The sequence below is a fragment of the Chiroxiphia lanceolata genome, chromosome 24, assembly GCF_009829145.1.
Source record: "Chiroxiphia lanceolata isolate bChiLan1 chromosome 24, bChiLan1.pri, whole genome shotgun sequence".
In the NCBI taxonomy this organism is placed as follows: domain Eukaryota; kingdom Metazoa; phylum Chordata; class Aves; order Passeriformes; family Pipridae; genus Chiroxiphia; species Chiroxiphia lanceolata.
In genome coordinates, this window is record NC_045660.1 from 3,839,742 (window position 1) to 3,857,036 (window position 17,295).

Below are 17,295 nucleotides of genomic sequence, written 5' to 3' on the forward strand. Positions count from 1 at the left end.
ATTTCCTCTCTTGTGACATGATCAGCTAAAAGTAGGAGAAATTCACAGGAGAACCTTTGCTGGCTTCAGCCACATCCTCGAGCTCGTGAGTGTTTGCAGCCCTTTTAGCAACCCTGCTCCTTCTCCCAGGAAACTGCCACCAGGGAACCAGGGAGCTCCAGCAATTCCCTGCAAGTCAGAATGGGGCAGGAATTTATTTCTAGCACAGTTTGCCTCCAAGTGTTGGTTTCTATTAGCACTAAAATGTCCTGAGAGTAAGAAATTCCCTTCCACATCCTGCCACCTCCTCGTTCCGTGACTGGTTCTAATCACTTCCCACTGCGGGGTGAGGTGTTGCACCTGAGAGGAGGTGGCATGAGATGCAGCCCTGCTGCTGGTTTTCCCACCACAGGGCCGGGGGAAAAGCTTTGCAGCTCTCCCAAAAGGCAGGCAAGGAGCACTGTCCCCACCCAAGGCAGGGAAAGGACCGGATTCTGCAGCTAAAAGTCAGTCAGTGATGTAAAGTCACCTGAATGACACGTTTATTGTACGAGTCAGAAAGAAACCCTGAGTTACCAAGCTGGAGGACAAAGTTAAATTAAAAAAATAAAGGGTGGTTTTGTTCAGAGGTTCCTGCTGACGGGAAAGGAAAACCCCAAAATGGTAAAAGCAGCAGCCAGAGCCAGCCCAAAGCCTCGGCTTTGCCAAGGAGAAGGTTCTGTTGTGGTCCCCACCTGCCCAGGTGACAAACTCCCATCTGGTGATGGGAGAAAACAGAGGTGGGAGGGCAGAGGGAAGGAAGGAGCCAAACCTAGCAGGTGTTCTGGACAGGCGAAGCATCTAAGGGAGGGTTTGGAAAACCCGTGGTTTATTTTGTTCAGAGAACTGAACTGCTGGCTGGGCTGGGGGAGTGTAAGAGAGAGGGAGAAACAGAGGCTGGAAAATCGACCTCACATGGGACACACACACAGAAAGTGAAGGGGAGGGAAGTCCTTTAAGGACAAGAGCACTGCTGGCTGGGAGGCTGCAGGGTCGGCTTTGGGAAGGGCATCCAAAGGTTCAAGGAGGGAAAAACCCCAAAGCCTAAACCCCAAATGTGGTACAGTCTTCCAGGTGCAGTGGAGCTGGAGAGGAACAATTCCAAGAAATGCTGTAGCAACAACAAATACCAGGCCCTACACGGGGAAGGGTGAAATCAGAGCTGCTTTTTAGTGCCACTTGACATCAGTTATACAGTCTAGTTCTCATATACACGGATGTCTTTAAAAATTGACAATTTACACTTCGAAAAAGTTTTACAGTGAAGTTCTCTCGGCAAAGGTCAGTCCACACGAGGAGGAGCCAGTCTTTCAGGAGCAGGAAGGCACTTGGCCTTTTGAAAGCAATCCCCCAAGGGAGCTCCAGTGCAGATACTGACTGTCCCCTGTCCCCATCTTCCACAGGTGTGCAAAATCCAGTGTGTGCCTGCACCGTGTGGCTCCAGCCCAGCCCAGCCCGGCTTCACAGGGTGGTGGAGGGAAGTTTCTTCACCCGCCTCTGTGCCAGGATGGAGGATTCAATGGGCTTCAGCTGAGGGCTTGGCTTGGAGCTGTTCAGTGCAGAGTATGTGGCAGCCATTGCACCCTTGGAGAAAGGGAGGAGAGAGGTAATTTAAGTGTAGAAATCACGTAGGTGTAGAGGAGCTATTTCAGACTCATGGCTTTACAAGATGCAGCCAAACCCACAAACAAAGCCAGAAGCATCTTTCTTATTTCTTTAAATCTCCCTCCTGCACTGATGTGCTGTTCAAGAACCTCCCTTTTTTATCTCCCCACAAACCCAGCTTGTCTGTATTCCCTCCCCTGCCCCACACCTCTCCAACCTGCCATCCTGCTTTCCCACCCCACTGTTGCCCCACCTGGACCTTTCCCAAGGTACACGAGGGACCAGCTGAAGGCTCAGCCCATTCTTTGTACCTTTACAAGCTGAATGTCCTGGTGATTGAGCTGGCTCTGGGGTAAGCTGTCCTTCTGGGTTATCCACGGATGCTGCAGGACCTGCTTGGCTGTGAGACGCTGGTGAGGATCTACGTGGAGCATCTTTGATACCAAATCCTAAGGGCATCGTTTGGAAAAGTCAGACTTTAGAAGATTTCATGCTTTAAATGCAAAAATGCCACCTGTCTGCCCCCAAATTAGGTTTTAAATCCAGAGGCCAAGTTTAAAGTCCCCAGACATCAAACTCTTTTTGTATGAAATATGTTTTTGGCAGGCCTGGGAGGTATAACACAGCAGCAAACCCCACATGGGTCAGGCACGAGGTTGGTTTTCCATGCAAATATTCACAGCCAGAACTAAAATAAAGCTGCTGTGTGGAAGGCAGACACGGGGGAGAAGCTGGTTTTCTTCTCTGTCTTGTGTCCTCCCTCTCCAGCCTGCTCTAAACTTGCCTCACTGCAACTGGCCTTGCTGGACCCCAACCCTTGAATGTAACACAAATATCAACCCCTACCTTGGCCATGTCAGAAATAGTGTCCCAATTGCCTCCACTGATGGAGAACTTCCCCCCACCTATCCGGGTCAGGATCTCTTCTGGAGTGTCACTGGGACCGTTTGCAAACGGAGTGCAGCTGGGGAGAGAGGAGAGAGGAGAGAGGAGAGAGCACTGGATTTACTGGCCTGGGACACAGGCAGGGAGCACCACTGGGCAGCAGTGACTGAGGAGAGTCCTGCTGCCACTGCAGAGCAGGGGGGTCCCAGCCCCAGCCCTGCCTTCCAGTGGGACAGAGCCACTTACCCAGCGAGCATCGTGTACAGGAGAACCCCCAGGCTCCAGATGTCACAGCCCTCGTCGTAGCCTTGGCGCTTCAGGACCTGAGCAGAACAAAGGGAAAATAAAGTGTGTTTTGTTCTTGTCGTTGAGCTCATTTCAGAGGAGGGGGCCTGACCCGGGTGCAGTCCATGTGCAAAGCATCCAGAGCCCGACAGAACAGAAAAGTCTTGGACCGAAGATCAGGATTCAAATCGGACTTTGGTTTCGTGGAGCAGAGGAACCCCTCAGGCACATCAAGAAAGAAGCCCTGTTCCAGTGTGGTGACACTGCTTGTGTGCTCCCATGCCATGCTGGCTCTCCTTCTTTCTTCCTCACCAAGACAACTGAGTGGAAAATCATCCCACCTCTTTTAACAAGTCACTTAATGAGGAAGGGAAGCAGCCTAGGAAATCACTGGGGTTTTAAAGTCTCAGTACCCTAAGCAGACCTCTCATGAGGGCACTGCAGGTTGGAGGACTGCCCTGTAACTGCACTTGGGATCTATTTGTTCATTACTACAAGTTGGATCTCTGTAGTTCCCTTTTCCAGGGCAGGCTGGAGTTGGGAATGGGGCAGATCCACTGTGCCAAGAGGGAGAACAGGGACAAAGGGGCTGCCAGAGGGTCTCAGGTCAGCACTTACCTCAGGTGCCACAAAGTTGGCTGTATAGCAGGGAGTCATGAGCAGCCCATTCTCAGCCCTCAGCTGCTTGGCAAAGCCAAAGTCACAAATCCGAATGCTCTCGGGGTTTCCCGACTTATCCACATAGAGAATGTTGCTGGGTTTCAGGTCCCTGTGAACCACCTGTGGAGCAAAGAAAGGGCCATTCTCACACCCCAGGTAGATAAAGGTCTGAAAGCTGCCCAAGGACACTCATCTGCTTTGCCAAGAGAGCAACACCAGCAAGAAATAATTGTCCTGACGGGCAGAGTTACTCCCTGGAGGAGAGGGAGCACAGTGTAATGCCAGAGAATTCCCAGGAAGACCATACTCACCCCTTGGGAATGCAGATACTCCACTGTTTTACAGATCATGTGCAGGACTGAACTGGCTTCCCTCTCTGAGAAAAACTTCTGTCTGAGGATTTTATCCAGCAGCTCCCCCCCCCTCATCAGCTCAGTCACCAGGTACACGAACTTCCCGTCGTCGTACACCTTCCAAAGAAAACGTGGAGAGGGGATTAACCAAAAAGTGCTTCCGGAGCTTCCCTTTTGTGCTTCTACCACCAAGAAGCAGAGATCAGCAGAGGTGGCTCTGGGGATGCCTCCCCACCTCAGAACCATGGAATATCCTGAGTTGGAAGAGACCCACAAGGATCATCAAAGTCCAACTCCTGGCCCTGCACAGGACAACTCCAAGAATCCCACCCTGTCACTGAGAGTGTTGCCCAAACACTCCTGGAGCTCTGGCGGCCTTGGGGCCATGACCACTGCCCTGGGGAGCCTGTTCAGTGCCAACCACCCTCTGGGGGAAGAACCTTTTTCCTAACAGAGACAGAGTGACACATCGAGCTGGGTGTTGGGCCACCCGTGCTGGAGCTGAAATCTGCTCCCTGAGCAGCCTGCACTTCCTAGACCAAAACACAGGGAAGTCATTCAAGCCACACTCACATCTTTCAAGGTGATGATGTTTGGATGCTGCCCGTACCGCAGCAGGATTTCTATTTCCTCAGAAGGGTCTCGCTTGCTCTTGTCAATCATCTGCAGGAGCAGGGAGAAGCAGCATTAGTCATAACAGGGTGAGAAAGGGGCCAGGACAGAGCACACAAGCTGAGTTTGGGGCCTGGCAGAGCTCCTGTGCCATATCTGCTCCCCTGCTCTCTGTGGCAGCTGGAGAAGGGGAAGTTGCCTCATCGGTTCTGTGTTCCTAATCCCCAAAGTTTTATGTCTGTTGTATTTGTTAAGATCTGGTGTAGCCACAGCTTTGCAAGCAAAGGTGAGATGCTCTCCTCCGTCTGAGGGAAGAGAATGCTGCTCCCTGCTATTCCTGGGGAAGTGCAGGTACATGCACAGGGGCACAGAAATTGTCCTTTTAGGCCCTACACGAGCAGGGAAAGCGATTTCACTCCTGGATGTTATTTCGCTCTTCGTGGGATGAGCAGAAATAGAATCACAGAATGGTTTGGGTTGGGAGGGGCCTTACAGAACATCTAGACCAGGCTGCTCCAAGCCCTGTCCAACCCGGCCTTGAACACTTCCAGGGATGGGGCAGCCACAGCTTCTCTGGGCAAAAATCTATCAGGGGAGCTCAGTTCCGAGGGCAGGGCTCTGACCTTGACTGCGTACTCCATGTTGGTGGCTTTGTGGATGCAGCGTTTGCACACGGAGTAGGAGCCGACGCCGATCACCTCCTTCACCACGTACCCGTCGCTGAACTGGACGTTCTTGCCGTGCAGCTGCTGCAGGAGCAGAGAGGAGAGATGAGCTGGGAGGGTTCAGGGAAGGGTTTGTGCAATGTGATGAGTTAACTGGCAGAGCTGGCAGACTGTCTGCTACATCCCACAGCTTCTCCTCCCGGCTGGGAGAGAGAGGAGAAGAGAACAAGGCAGATATAGGTCAGTGGGATAACACTGTCTGCTCGGTGTGTTTGGGTGGCACCTTCAACCCACAGGCATTTACAGACCCCCCACCAGCACAGACCCACGTGGGGAGAGGAAAAGCCACAGCCCCGCGTTTTCCTGCCAACCTGTGCACAGTGTGACAGTCAGTGGAAATGAAAGAAAAACAGGATGCAAGAATTCCAAACAGACACCGCCTCGGGCTTCCTGTCAGAGCTGCTCTGGGCGGCACAGACCTGGAGTATCTCTGCGCTTTCAAACAGTTGTTCCAGTGTCTCCATTTCCTACCTGCACAACCGAATGCAGGGGGGGCTGGGCAGGTTTCACCTTGCCATCCTCCATCAATCCGGTCGCCACGAAACTGAAGCCTCGGAAGAGCTGGTGGGCCCCCGCACTGGGGGGGACACCTGGGGAATCTGCAACAGGGGTGGAAACACGGCTTGAAGAAGGCTGGTTCTGCAAGCCTTCCCCTCGCTCCCAGGAGCTATGGCTGATGCTGCATTTATTCCAGACAAGAGCCACACCAGCAGCACCCAGCTTACCCCTAACACCCTACAGAGAATCATGGAGTCATCCAGGTTGGAAAAGCCCTCCAAGATCAGCGAGTCCAACCATTCCCCCAGCCCTGCCAAGGCCACTGCTAAACCGTGGCCCCAAGTGCCACATCCACATGTCTTTTAAATGCCTCCAGGGATGGCGACTCCACCACTGCCCTGGGCAGCTGTGCCAGGGTTTGACAACCCTTTCCACGAAGCAATTTTCTTTAATATTCAACCTAAACCTCCCGTGGCACAACTTGAGGCCATTTCCTCTCGCCTTACTCGTGAGAAGAGCCCGACATCTCTATGGCTGGGCCACCCCCTCAGTGCTGGAACCATCTGAGCTGGCAGCACCAGCCCGAGGCAAACCTTGCCCTGCAGGCACCAGATGCTCTGCGGTGTTAAATATTAAACCACAGAGCATCACCTCACACGGGAAGCTCTGGCTTCGTGTGGAGTCACACAAACCTTTCGGCGTGCGCGACGTAAATTCTGTGTCGAAGTAGAAGGTGTCGTCTGGCTGGCCCACTGCAGGCTTGAAGGGGGGCTTGATTTCCCTGCGGTACAGCTTCTGCAAAACACAGAGAGTGCATCCTTCCAGAGGGTGCAAAGGCAGGGAAGGACAGAGATTTTGTGAAAACTCCCTGGCTTAGCATTTAGCTACAGCTCAGCAGCCTGAGGGAGGACTTCTCGGCTGGTGGGTTGCTTTTGAGTCAGTTTGTGGAGAAATATTACATCATATATTAAATCAAGAAAATAAGTGTTCCATAGGCAACTTGCCCCCACTCCAAGTGCAGCATCCATAAAGTATTTTCCTTGACAGGCTCTCCCACCTCCTCCTGACTCCCATTAGGGCTTTGCTGACACGTATCTCCCCAGGGATGGCCAGAGGAGATGCATTAGGAGGACATTCATATCCCAGAACTCCCACAAGTGCCTTTTTAAATTGCTTCCTGAAGCAAAAATTGGAAATAAGCTTTACTGGCATTGCTGGAGAGTCAGTCTAGCAGCTTGCAGGGACCTTGGAAGTATTAGGAGTGATCTTCAAATCCCTGACCGAGTAAGGGAAAATAGGGAAGAAACAAAATTGTGTGGCAAAGTAGGGAGTTGGCCAGAAGCAGTTGGGAAATGCCAGTTCAGTGATTGCCCTGATTTCCTCGCCAGGAACGTTTCCCTGATTCCTTCCCACTTAGTGCATGACAAACCTTGTGCCAAACCCCAATTAAAACCTGCACTTCTCTGCTGACGGATGAGTAAATTCGATCTGAGGTGAGGTGACAGGCAACCCAAGTATGCAACAGTTCTGTGACAAACAGAATTTTAGTTTCGGGAAGGATTATTGGAGTGGATGGGGACAGGGGCTGGTGGCTGGTCAAGCACCTTGACCACACTATTCCTGCTGCCAGAAGTGAATTGCTGGCGCTGAACGGTGAGGAAATCTGCTTTTAGGGTTTCCAATACTCACGTTCCAGTCAATGGTGGAGTAGAAAGGATGGCGCTTGATCTCTTCCGCCCCATCCGGTCCAGAACCTGCAAGATGCACCACGGAGCACGTTGCACTAAACCCCTGACAAAGTGAGGGTGACTATCGTGGACACAGCACAGCCAGGGGCGATGGAGAACTTGGCTGCAACTAACCATTAACTGAGCACAAGCGTGAACACGCTGCTGACCCAGGAGGGTGAGAGAGGCCCCGATAGGGCATCAGGTGTATTTAGAAGGAAACCAGACATTTGTCTTACCTAATCTGTTGGCTGGATTCCTCTTGAACAGGGCTCTCAGGAGGCTCTGCGCCTCAGCACTCAGGAACTGTGGCATGCCCAGCTTCGCTCTGGGGAGGAAGTTTTGCAATCAGCTGCAGGTTTAAAGAAGTCAAGCCACAAGCTGACTGCAGCACCTCCACCCCCAAAAAGCACAGTCATCCCCTTGGCATTTACACTGCACCCTTCTAGTTAACTGTTGGTAGGAAACCGCTTGCCAAATAACGCCATTAAATTGCAAGAGCCCCCAAATTGCAACACGGCTCAAAAAGCAGCACCTCCTATGCAGGCAGGAGAGAGAAACTCCTCTTACTTGAGGATGAGGGTCATGGTCTCCTTACGGTCCTTCCCCTGGAAGGGCAGCGCACCGGTGAGCATCTCAAACTGGGAGGGAAAGAGAAAAAGGGGGGAGGTCATGTTTGGGCAAGGTTGAGGGTTGCACAGATCTCACTGCCCCTTCATCTGCTCGTGAAAAGCTTGAGGGATCCCAAGCCTGGCTCTAACAGAGCTCACAGGTATCGTGTTTTCTTAGGAGGAGCTTCGGATCACAAGGTTTGTGCAGCGGGAACACGTTCAGGCCAGCGCCGGCTCCTGCGGGAGGGAGCCCTGGGATTCAGCAGCTGCCAGATGGTGGCACCAGATCTGCACGGACACCCACATCCCGGCGCTGGGGTGGACACGGGACACCCCCACGTACCCCAGGAACCCCACATCCCAGAGCTCACTGGGACAGCCCCCTCGGGAGCGCTGCCTCCCACGGGAAACCCACCCAGCTCCTGGCTGGGCGCCGGGACAGCCCCTTATGGAGCCCTTTGGGGAGGGTGGGGAACACCCCAGGTCAGCAGGTCTGGCAGACACACAGACCCGTGTCTGGGTGTTCCAGAGCTGGAGCAGCTGCTCCTCCCAGTGCCCGCACACGCTGGCTGGGTACCTACCATTAGGACCCCGTAGGACCACCAGTCAGCACTGTGTGAGTGGCCCTGGCGATTCACCACCTCTGGGGCCATGTACTCCACTGTCCCACAGAAGGAATAGGCCTTCTTCTCGTGGTCTATGGCCTCCTTACTCAAGCCAAAATCTACACAAGAGAAAGCCCATCAGCACACACCCCCACGTGCCCTGAGCAGTCACACAAGGAGCTCTGTACTTCAAGAGCCGACCTTGCAGGAGCCCAAGGCCTTGTGGAGTCCCTCACCTGTGAGTTTGATGTGCCCTTCTTCATCCAAGAGGATGCTACAGCAGGAATGGAAAAAACAAGTTGTTACAGTCTGCAGTGAGGGCTGGTGAGAACAATCACAGCAGTGGATGGTCTGAGGTGCTGCCAAAATCCAGAGGAGAAAGTTATCTGTCCCTTCTCCCAGTGCCTTAAGCTCCACCACCAAGACATAAGAGGGATGAGGAGCAGCTCCCTTCTCTCTACATCCTCAGCTTCACATTGAACAAATGACCCACACAGGTTGCACTTGCTCTGATCCCCACATACCCCAGGCAAGGAGAACCAAGCCATGCAGAGGCCCAGCCTGGTGCCTCCTTCCCCCAAAGGCTCTCAAACTGCTTAAAGCTGGAGCCCAGAGGCTGCCAAGGATTGCTGTTCACACACGTGGTGCACATATGCTGCCTCCTGGCCACAACCACTGATCTGAGGAGCAGCAGCCTTGGATTGGCACTGCCACCTCCCATCTGCCTGGCCCTGGGCCATCCTCCAGCCCTGCCTGTGTGGAGGGCTGGCTACAGGCTCGGGGCTGGATGCAGGACTGGGATCCCTGGCTCAGCTGGGCCACACGTACTTCTCTGGTTTGAGATCCCTGTATATGATCCCCAGGCTGTGCAAATGGTCCAGTCCCAGCGCCAGCTCCGCCAGGTAGAACTTCACATCCTCCTCAGTGAACATGACCTGCAGGGAGGGACAAGGAGAGGAGAGGTGCTGGGGTCACAGTGCCAGCAGTGAGACCCTTCATGTCCATGTTGTCCCCTCCTGCTGTTTCTAAGTTTCCCAGAATTCACCCCCCATCCTAAAGTACCCATTCATGGAATGACAGAATGGTTTGGGTTGGAAGGGGACAGGGACACCTTCCACTAGCCCAGGTTGCTCCAAGCCTCATCCAACCTGGCCTTGGACACTTCCAGGGATGGGGCAGCCACAACTTCTCTGGGCAACCTGTGCCAGGGCCTCACCACTCTCAAAGGGAACAATTTCTTCTCAACATCTAATATAAATCTCCCCTCTTTTGGTTTTTGTTATTAACATGATGCCCAGCAGAAGCTGCTGCAGAGGTGAGACCTGCTGCCTGTGCTGCTGCTTTCCTGCCAGAACACAGGATTCCCAAAACACCCTCTCCCATTGCCAGCTGTGGACTAGCAGCAGGTTGGAGGTTGTTTCCACCCCTCTCAGGGGTGAGTCCCTTCTCCAGGCCATTAAGCACAGATGAACTGGGAGCCTCAGCAACCCACCGAGATGCCAGAGCATACCCACCTCTTTGGAAAGCCGAGTAAAAAGGTCACCTCCTCTGAGGAAATCCAAGATGAGGTACAGCTTCCCCTCTGTCTGGAATGCTGAAACACAAGCCGGAGCGGGAATCAGACCCCTCCACTGGGGGAAGGCTCCCGTGGTGTTCCATTAATCACTTAAATCCCAGTGGCTCCAGTTGGGCAGATGCCCTGCGTGGTTACTGGGTTAAACGCAGGTAGGGCTGGTATCTGAGGTAAAGGAGATGGCCTGTCTGTGCTGCTGAAATGGGAGCTCACCACAGCACTCTGGCACTGCAGAAAATCCTCCTTTTATGGGGGTCTGGTTCCCTTCCAGCCCTACAGAAAGGGCTGTTTTCCCAGGAGAGGCACTGGTCACTTCACAGCGAACAAAGCTGACTCTAGCTTGACTAATTAACTCTACTTTCTCAGTTTCTCCTGATTTAATGTTTTAATCCCAAGGATTTGATGTTTCGACCTCTTCTCCTGGTCTGTTCTCTGTTCCCCATTCAATAGCTGGAGCAGGCATGGGAGCACAGACCCTTCCAGGAAAGGATTTGTGTTAAGGGGATTGCGTTTAAAAGCAAAGAGTCTTTTGGAGCCTGCAGCCCCTCTCCCAACATCCCAAACAGCCCCACACTCACCATAGTGGAGTTTCACCACGAAGGGATGGTTTACATCAGCCAGGATGTCCCTTTCTATCTTTGTCCTTAGTCGATCACGCACTGTGGGAAGACAGGAACAGCTCAGACACAGAAAAAGCCTCAGAGTCCCCCAGTCCTGTCCTCAGCCTTAAGCCCTTGAGCACCAGGCAGCTTGAGCCAAGGGTCTGTTGCAGATGGAGAGAAAAGGAGGCTGTTTGGCTGGGATAAAGATGCTCCTCTTTTACCTAAACCACCCCGGGACTGCTGTGACATTTTCCCAGCGCTCTTTAAGTCAGGGAGGATCAGAACATCACAGTAAGAGTCTCCTTCCTACCTTTCAGTGTCGCCTTCTTAAGCACTTTCATAGCATAGAGGTGGTTGCTGTCTGGTGGTGTTATTTTTCTCACCAAGAAAACCTGAGGCAGAAGAACAACACATTCAGCAAGCACTAAACACTGGCAGTAGGAGCTGGATGCCTCCCAAAGTGGCAGACCTCACAGTAACCCTAAAAAGCAGCTGTGCCTCCTGTGAAACCCCATGGGGTTTTCAGGGAAGTGCTGTGTGTGGACTCCTCTCACCCCCCACCTCCAGCCATTGCAGCATTTGTGTTTTCATGCTGCACTTCCCTCTTCTTGCCTTCCACACCTCTTGCTCACTCCTGCAGCTCCCGTGGGGCTCTGGCTGATGCCTGGGAGCTGTGGCTGGAAGCACTGATGCTTCAATGTACCACAAAAACTGCTGGTTTGTCAGTCAGATCAACTCCTTATTATTTAGGTCCTGCATCCTCTGGATTTTTGCCTCCTTCCTTTCCCTGGTGTCTCATTCTACCTGGTTTTAGGCAGCTTCAAAAACACACCACCTGCAAGTGGTGGCCTTGGCAGTGTTACTGGTTGGACTGGATGATCTCAAAGGTCTTTTCCAACCCAAATGATTCTCTGATTCTACAAAGCCTCTGCTGCATTTGCCCAGGAAACAGCACACAGTCCTGTCAGCTGATAACTGATTGACATGAAGCTGATTTAATGTGCCAGCAGATGGTCTGTAAGAGACTGGATTATTTACATGCTGAAATAGATAAGAGTTACAGGCTACTTCCTTCCTGCTTCACAGAAGGGAAACTGGACCATAAACAGGGACTAGAACCAGTTCCTGGCACACAGTTCTGAGAAGGGAGGAACATGCCTGAGCCCTTCAAGCCCTCAGTTTGACTGACAGTTTGGCAGGCAGCTGAAGAGCTGCAGGAGGCCCTTCTGCCCTGTGTGACACCTGAATTCACGAGCAGGACATTCCTGCTCTCCTCCTGACCATCTGCAAAAGGAATTACAGGGCAATTTGGACATCACCACAGTCACCTTCCAGGTTAGAAGCACCCATTTGCTCAGTTGGGCTCATCCATCAGATTTTCATGGTCCAGTGGGAACCAGGAAAGTGCTTTTGTTGGGGACAGTCCCTTTTGTCATCAAAATCATTTCTGTCATGGCATATAGGAAAGAGTGATCTCACCTTGCCAAAGGAGCCCTGTCCCAGCACCTTCAGCAGCTCAAACTGTGAGGGATCTGCCTTCTCAGAGCCTTCCTTCACATGGTGTGTGATGTTGAACTCCTGCACGACACCTTCTCCCTGGAAAAGAGGGCACACGGTCGGCTGGGACTCCTGAACAAGGGAAAGCAGCTCTATCGGATTATGGAACAAGGGTTGTAGCTACAGACCCCCAGCAACCACATCTGAGAGAACCATGAAAGCTGGTGCTTGTCACAGGTATCAACATCTGGAATAAATAAGTCAGGGGCAGGCAGCACCAGGCAGCCCTGGCAAACTCCCCGTGCTCTCCCGACGGCTCCGCTCACCGCGGGTGCCGCGCTGGCTTTGAACTGCATTTCAGAAGAGTGCTTGCAAAGCACCTTCCTTTTTAAGGCACTGGTAGCAAAAACAGGAGTGTTTATGCCACTAAAAAATCCCACAACACACACACAAAAAAAATACGGCACTGTTGTCAAAACAGGGCCAGGGCTGGCAAAAATCAGACATGTTGGAGCCCATCTGCTCGGCAATCTGAGCAACTCTGCAACATAAGTCTTAGTGCATCTTCAGCACATACAGATGATGCTTTAACAGACTCGAGGCTTCAAGAAGATTGAGGGGAAGCCAAGGTCTCTGGCACATGTTTTGTTTAAAACACATTATTTTACTTATAAAAAAAAAAAGTAAAGAAGAAAAAATAGATTTAATCAGCATGAATAGAATAAACTCATCAACGGAGCTAGGCCAGCACTCCAGCACAGCCACAGACCCTGAGGTGATGCTGCAACACCTCCTGTTCCCAGCAAACCTTTTCCATACCTCTGATGGCTGAAGCCCCCCAAAAAACCACCTTGTGCTGCTTTCTATTGCATCCCAAATACATTGAGACTTTTTATAGTATTAGTCTTCCATCTGTGCCTTTCCCTCTACTTCTCTTTATCATGCTTAGTCAGTATATCTGAACTTGGATTTCCTCTGAGCTTGACCTGCTCCAGCCCCTCTCCCACAGGGCAGGCTGGACTCAACTTCCCAATCCTACAGACATGACTCTTACTCAGACCATAAATCCCTTGTAGCTGGACATCTTGCAAGGGCAAGTCCAGGCTCCTCAGCACTTCCCTCCCACGTTATCCAGTGCAGATATGGATATTGCTTTTTGGACTCAAAGGCCAGCAATTATGTTCCAAAGTGCATTGAGCTCTGTTCTCCCTGACCCTTGGGCAGACGTGGCCATCAGAGGCTGCAGAAAGCTGCAACCACTGTTTCGTTTTTCCCCCTTGCGGAGTTGGGGGGAAAAAAAAAAGAAATTACGCTTTATTTAGTAAAGCTACTCAGACACTTGGTCAGGAACCACCTAATCAAAGCAGCTTTTAAGTCCAACAGGAACCAAGTGCCAGGCCCTGCCTCTCCTCTGCCCCAGCCCACTCCCCACCCTCCCAGTGCCTGCGGATGTGGTTGCCCACCTGCACTGAGCACCCACCCTTCCCTCCCCGCTCCCAGGCTGGGCTTTTCTCTAGCTTAGGAAGTGGCTCTGGTTTCCATGGTGGTGGCTTTGCTCTCTGCTGTGTTCCTCAAACACTCAGAGCTGGCAGAGGAGCCCACACTCCAGAGGGGTGCAGCAGGGACAACCCGAGCACGGGGAGGGGGCAGGGGCAGAGGAGCTCCCTGGTGTTATCCTGCCTTTCCCTGGCCCCAGTGATCACAGGGGAGAAGGATCCTATAATCCCTGCAACAACATGTTTTCATGTTCCTTGTGATCTCCTGCTTAAAGCAGCCACTTTACATTTCTGGTTTCGTTTGGAGGCTTAGTCCCTGCAGAAAGCTGCCACGAGAAACAGCTTCCCACCTCTAGCCAAGAGCTGGAGCAGGAGCCAGCTAAGAGGTCTCCTCCTGCTAGTCCAGCTCTCCAGGGAGTGACCCCACAGCAGGAAGAGACCTGAGGAGGGGACCAGTGGAAGCTGTGCGTTTTTCCCCTCCCTTCATCTTCCTGAAAACACTAAAGAGAAACCAGTTCTGCACATCACCAGCACCTGTACAACTACACATGTTTCACCCCGTAGCATCACACACCTATGCTGAGAGGAACATTTAAAATGAACTCCTGTATCCACCTCTGAGGCATCTGGACCCTCCAGGACCCGTTAGGGAGAAATTCCTCCCTGGGAGGGTGGGGAGGCCCTGGCACAGGTTGCCCAGAGATGCTGTGGCTGCCCCATCCCTGGAAGTGTCCAAGGCCAGGTTGGATGGGGCTTGGAGCAACTTGGGATAGTGGAAGGTGTCCCTGCCCAGGGCAGGGGGTGGGACAAGATGAGCTTTAAAGTCCCTTCCAACCCAAACCATCCTGTGATCCTCCTACCACAGCTCCTCAGGAGCAGCAGAGCTGTGTTTCCACAGCTGTGGGAATTCTTTGCAACAGCAAAACCTGGCATGTTCAACTGCAAGTGGTTTCAGCAGCCCAAGCTGCAGCTGAGGGCAGGCAGGGTTTGCATACACAGCCAGACCACACACACCAACGAGGCCAGAAGTGGCACCAGCTCAGACACTGCTGATAGAGACACTGAGAAACACTTTGAGATGCCATTTGGCATCTTGCTGACACAAGGGAGTGTTTCCCTCCCATGGACTCGTCCAGCAACTTGGAATTCAACGCTCAGGACTCTGGCCAGCAGCTCTTACAGCCTGGTTAGCAGCACACCACAAGAGTCCAGCACAAAAGCACACCGAGACAAGTTTCTTCTGATGGCACCATTAAAAAACCATCCCAGAAAGCAGAGAAAGAGAAACGAGCCAGAACTGCTCCGAACATCCCTCGGGAGCATCAGCCAGCGGGAGCAAGGGAAGCAGAGGGAGGCAGGGCCGTGGTACTGACCGGGCTGGTGAGCTGGCTGGGGGCAGGCAGCTGGAGGCTGCAGGGCTTGGCTCGGTGCCTCCTCTGCAGCCAGAGCGTGAGGAACGCCCAGAGGCGAGGAAGTTTAGGGTCGCTCTCCATCCTCCCATCCCGATCCACATCGTCCAGCCCCAGGAACCGCCACCCCCGCCAGCTCCCAGGGCTTTGGGGGGGGCTCAGGGTGCCGGATGAGGAGATACAGGTGGTTGGAGGCGGTGGCAGATGCGCAGTGGGGACGAGAGACTCGGTCACACGGAGGCAGGTTCACTCTCCCACTCCCCAGCAACAGCTCTTGTGGTTGGGGCTTTTTTCTTTTTTTTTTTTTTTTTTTTTTTTTTGGGTTTCCTTTTCAAAAAAATAATAATCTCATGGCTCCTCGTTCGTATTTGGGTTCCCTGGCTCAGACAAGACACTGATAGAAAACACACACACGGTCTAGTTAAATTGATTTCCATCTAGTGCTGCCCGAATTTCACGTCAGGCTGTGAGCTTTGAGGTATTTCCACAACAGGGCAAAACTCTGAGAAGCCACTTTTGTCTTTAAAAAGGAAGAGGAAAGCTCTTGAGAACCCACAGAGAAGTGTGACACCACCTCGGAGAGCTGCACATATCTCTGCTCTCACACGGGCACAGGGATGATGGGATTCAGGGTGAATCAAACCCACAGGCATCACTAGGATTTGAATTCAGTCCTTCACTTGCATAATGCTGCACAAGACTCCTTGCTATGGATGCTGTAGTTATCTAAGAACAGCCTGGGAAGGTCCATGTGAGGTGTTTTTAAGGGCATTTCTGATGCAGAGGTTCCGACCCCATCGTGGCTCGGATTCTTGGCAGGACAGAGCAGAGGTTTTAGAGGGCTTGTTTTGCCTCCTTCCCCCTCCAAACCTGTTCCCCTTTGACCCTTCCATCAGGGCAGACAGATGTTTTCCACAGCAAGACCCTGGGGTGTGCAGGTAAGAAAGAAACCCCTCAAAATGAGTCAAAAGACACCCACACACCTTTGCAGTTGGAAATAGCCCTGTGTCAGTGTTATTTCTGAATTACTGCAGAGAGCACAGGGGATGAAAAGGGGATCTTGGTTCGGACCAGAGAGACAAATTATGACTGTCTTGCCTCCTCCACCCCCAGAACGTGCTTTTTGAGAACTGATAGTGAAAGAACCAAATGACTTAATACCAGCCAGGCAGCTGGTCCCAGCTCCACGGTGGGAACCTCGGTGGCTGGCGAGGCCCAGGGAGCTGGGAACAGCACCTGCAGCTGCTGGGCACAGCCAGGAGCCCCAAAAAACTCCAACCTCCCTCACCCTGCCACAGTCTAGGGAAGGAGAAACCGTGTCCACAGCGTGCTGCCCAAAGACAAGCATCACCACTTCCAGGGAAGCCTCACGCTGCTCAGTGTGGGAGAGCAGCCAGCTCCTGATAAATCCTGTCCCAGCCAAGACAATTTTCCACGTTGTGTTACCAGCGTGGGGAGAGGAGCCTCAGAAAAAGACGATAAAATCCCCCCCCTGCTGTGTCCACACAACTAAAAGTGCCCACCCCAGCAGGGCGACAAGATCAGAAAACCACAGGAGACGCAAACGACAGCACGGAAAGGGGGCTGGTGTGGGGAGGAAGGAGGAGGAGGATGAAGCCAAGTCCAGGATGTCACGTGAGCCATAGCTGTTCTCTGCACCAGCAGTCCCACAGAGCTCTCAGCTCTCAGGGGCGGGTGGCAGGAAAGGGTTTTGTTTTCAGAGAGGTCCCTGACGTGGGACGACCCCGTCATGGGGCAAAATGCAAATGAAATGGATGAGTCCCACTGCAAAGGGCTCTCTTACCTTGTCTGCTGAGTCCACGAGGTCTTTCTCTATCCAGGTGATGTCGGATTTTACCTGTGGAAGAACAGACAAGCATCAGCCCAGAGGGGCTGTGATATTCTGTTAAACTTTTCCCAACTAACTTGTTCAGCAAGACCAGACGAGCTGTTCACAGTCACTGGTGGTGTCCCACCAGCCACTGCTCCTCGGGATGTGATTCTGAGCTGTGTGGTGGCTCCAGGAGAGCAGCTGGAGCCAGCTCCTGTTGCATAAATTCATATTGACTGGCTTTGATAAACTCTGACAGAGCGCTCAGGACACGGTGCTGGCACTTGGTTACACATGTCCCCC

General features: G+C 52.6%; 1 protein-coding gene across 2 annotated transcripts in view; it reads right to left on the reverse strand.

Annotated features, from left to right (window-relative positions):
* Positions 1-504: 504 nt before the first annotated feature.
* The window catches only part of RPS6KA1 (ribosomal protein S6 kinase A1), a 38,613-nt gene continuing 21,822 nt past the window's right edge, over positions 505-17,295 (reverse strand). For both annotated transcript variants that reach the window (XM_032710081.1, XM_032710082.1), the window contains 21 exons: positions 16,966-17,019; positions 12,239-12,355; positions 11,070-11,151; positions 10,736-10,816; positions 10,099-10,178; positions 9,413-9,519; positions 8,821-8,858; positions 8,561-8,703; positions 7,939-8,009; positions 7,608-7,696; positions 7,331-7,395; positions 6,334-6,436; positions 5,615-5,742; positions 5,042-5,167; positions 4,380-4,469; positions 3,765-3,923; positions 3,412-3,573; positions 2,755-2,831; positions 2,470-2,587; positions 1,935-2,072; positions 505-1,602 (listed from right to left, as the gene is read on the reverse strand). In XM_032710081.1, coding sequence (XP_032565972.1) covers positions 1,480-1,602; positions 1,935-2,072; positions 2,470-2,587; positions 2,755-2,831; positions 3,412-3,573; positions 3,765-3,923; positions 4,380-4,469; positions 5,042-5,167; positions 5,615-5,742; positions 6,334-6,436; positions 7,331-7,395; positions 7,608-7,696; positions 7,939-8,009; positions 8,561-8,703; positions 8,821-8,858; positions 9,413-9,519; positions 10,099-10,178; positions 10,736-10,816; positions 11,070-11,151; positions 12,239-12,355; positions 16,966-17,019 — 2,151 coding nt within the window. In that variant the 3' untranslated portion in view covers positions 505-1,479. The remainder of the gene's footprint in view (positions 1,603-1,934; positions 2,073-2,469; positions 2,588-2,754; positions 2,832-3,411; positions 3,574-3,764; positions 3,924-4,379; positions 4,470-5,041; positions 5,168-5,614; positions 5,743-6,333; positions 6,437-7,330; positions 7,396-7,607; positions 7,697-7,938; positions 8,010-8,560; positions 8,704-8,820; positions 8,859-9,412; positions 9,520-10,098; positions 10,179-10,735; positions 10,817-11,069; positions 11,152-12,238; positions 12,356-16,965; positions 17,020-17,295) is intronic.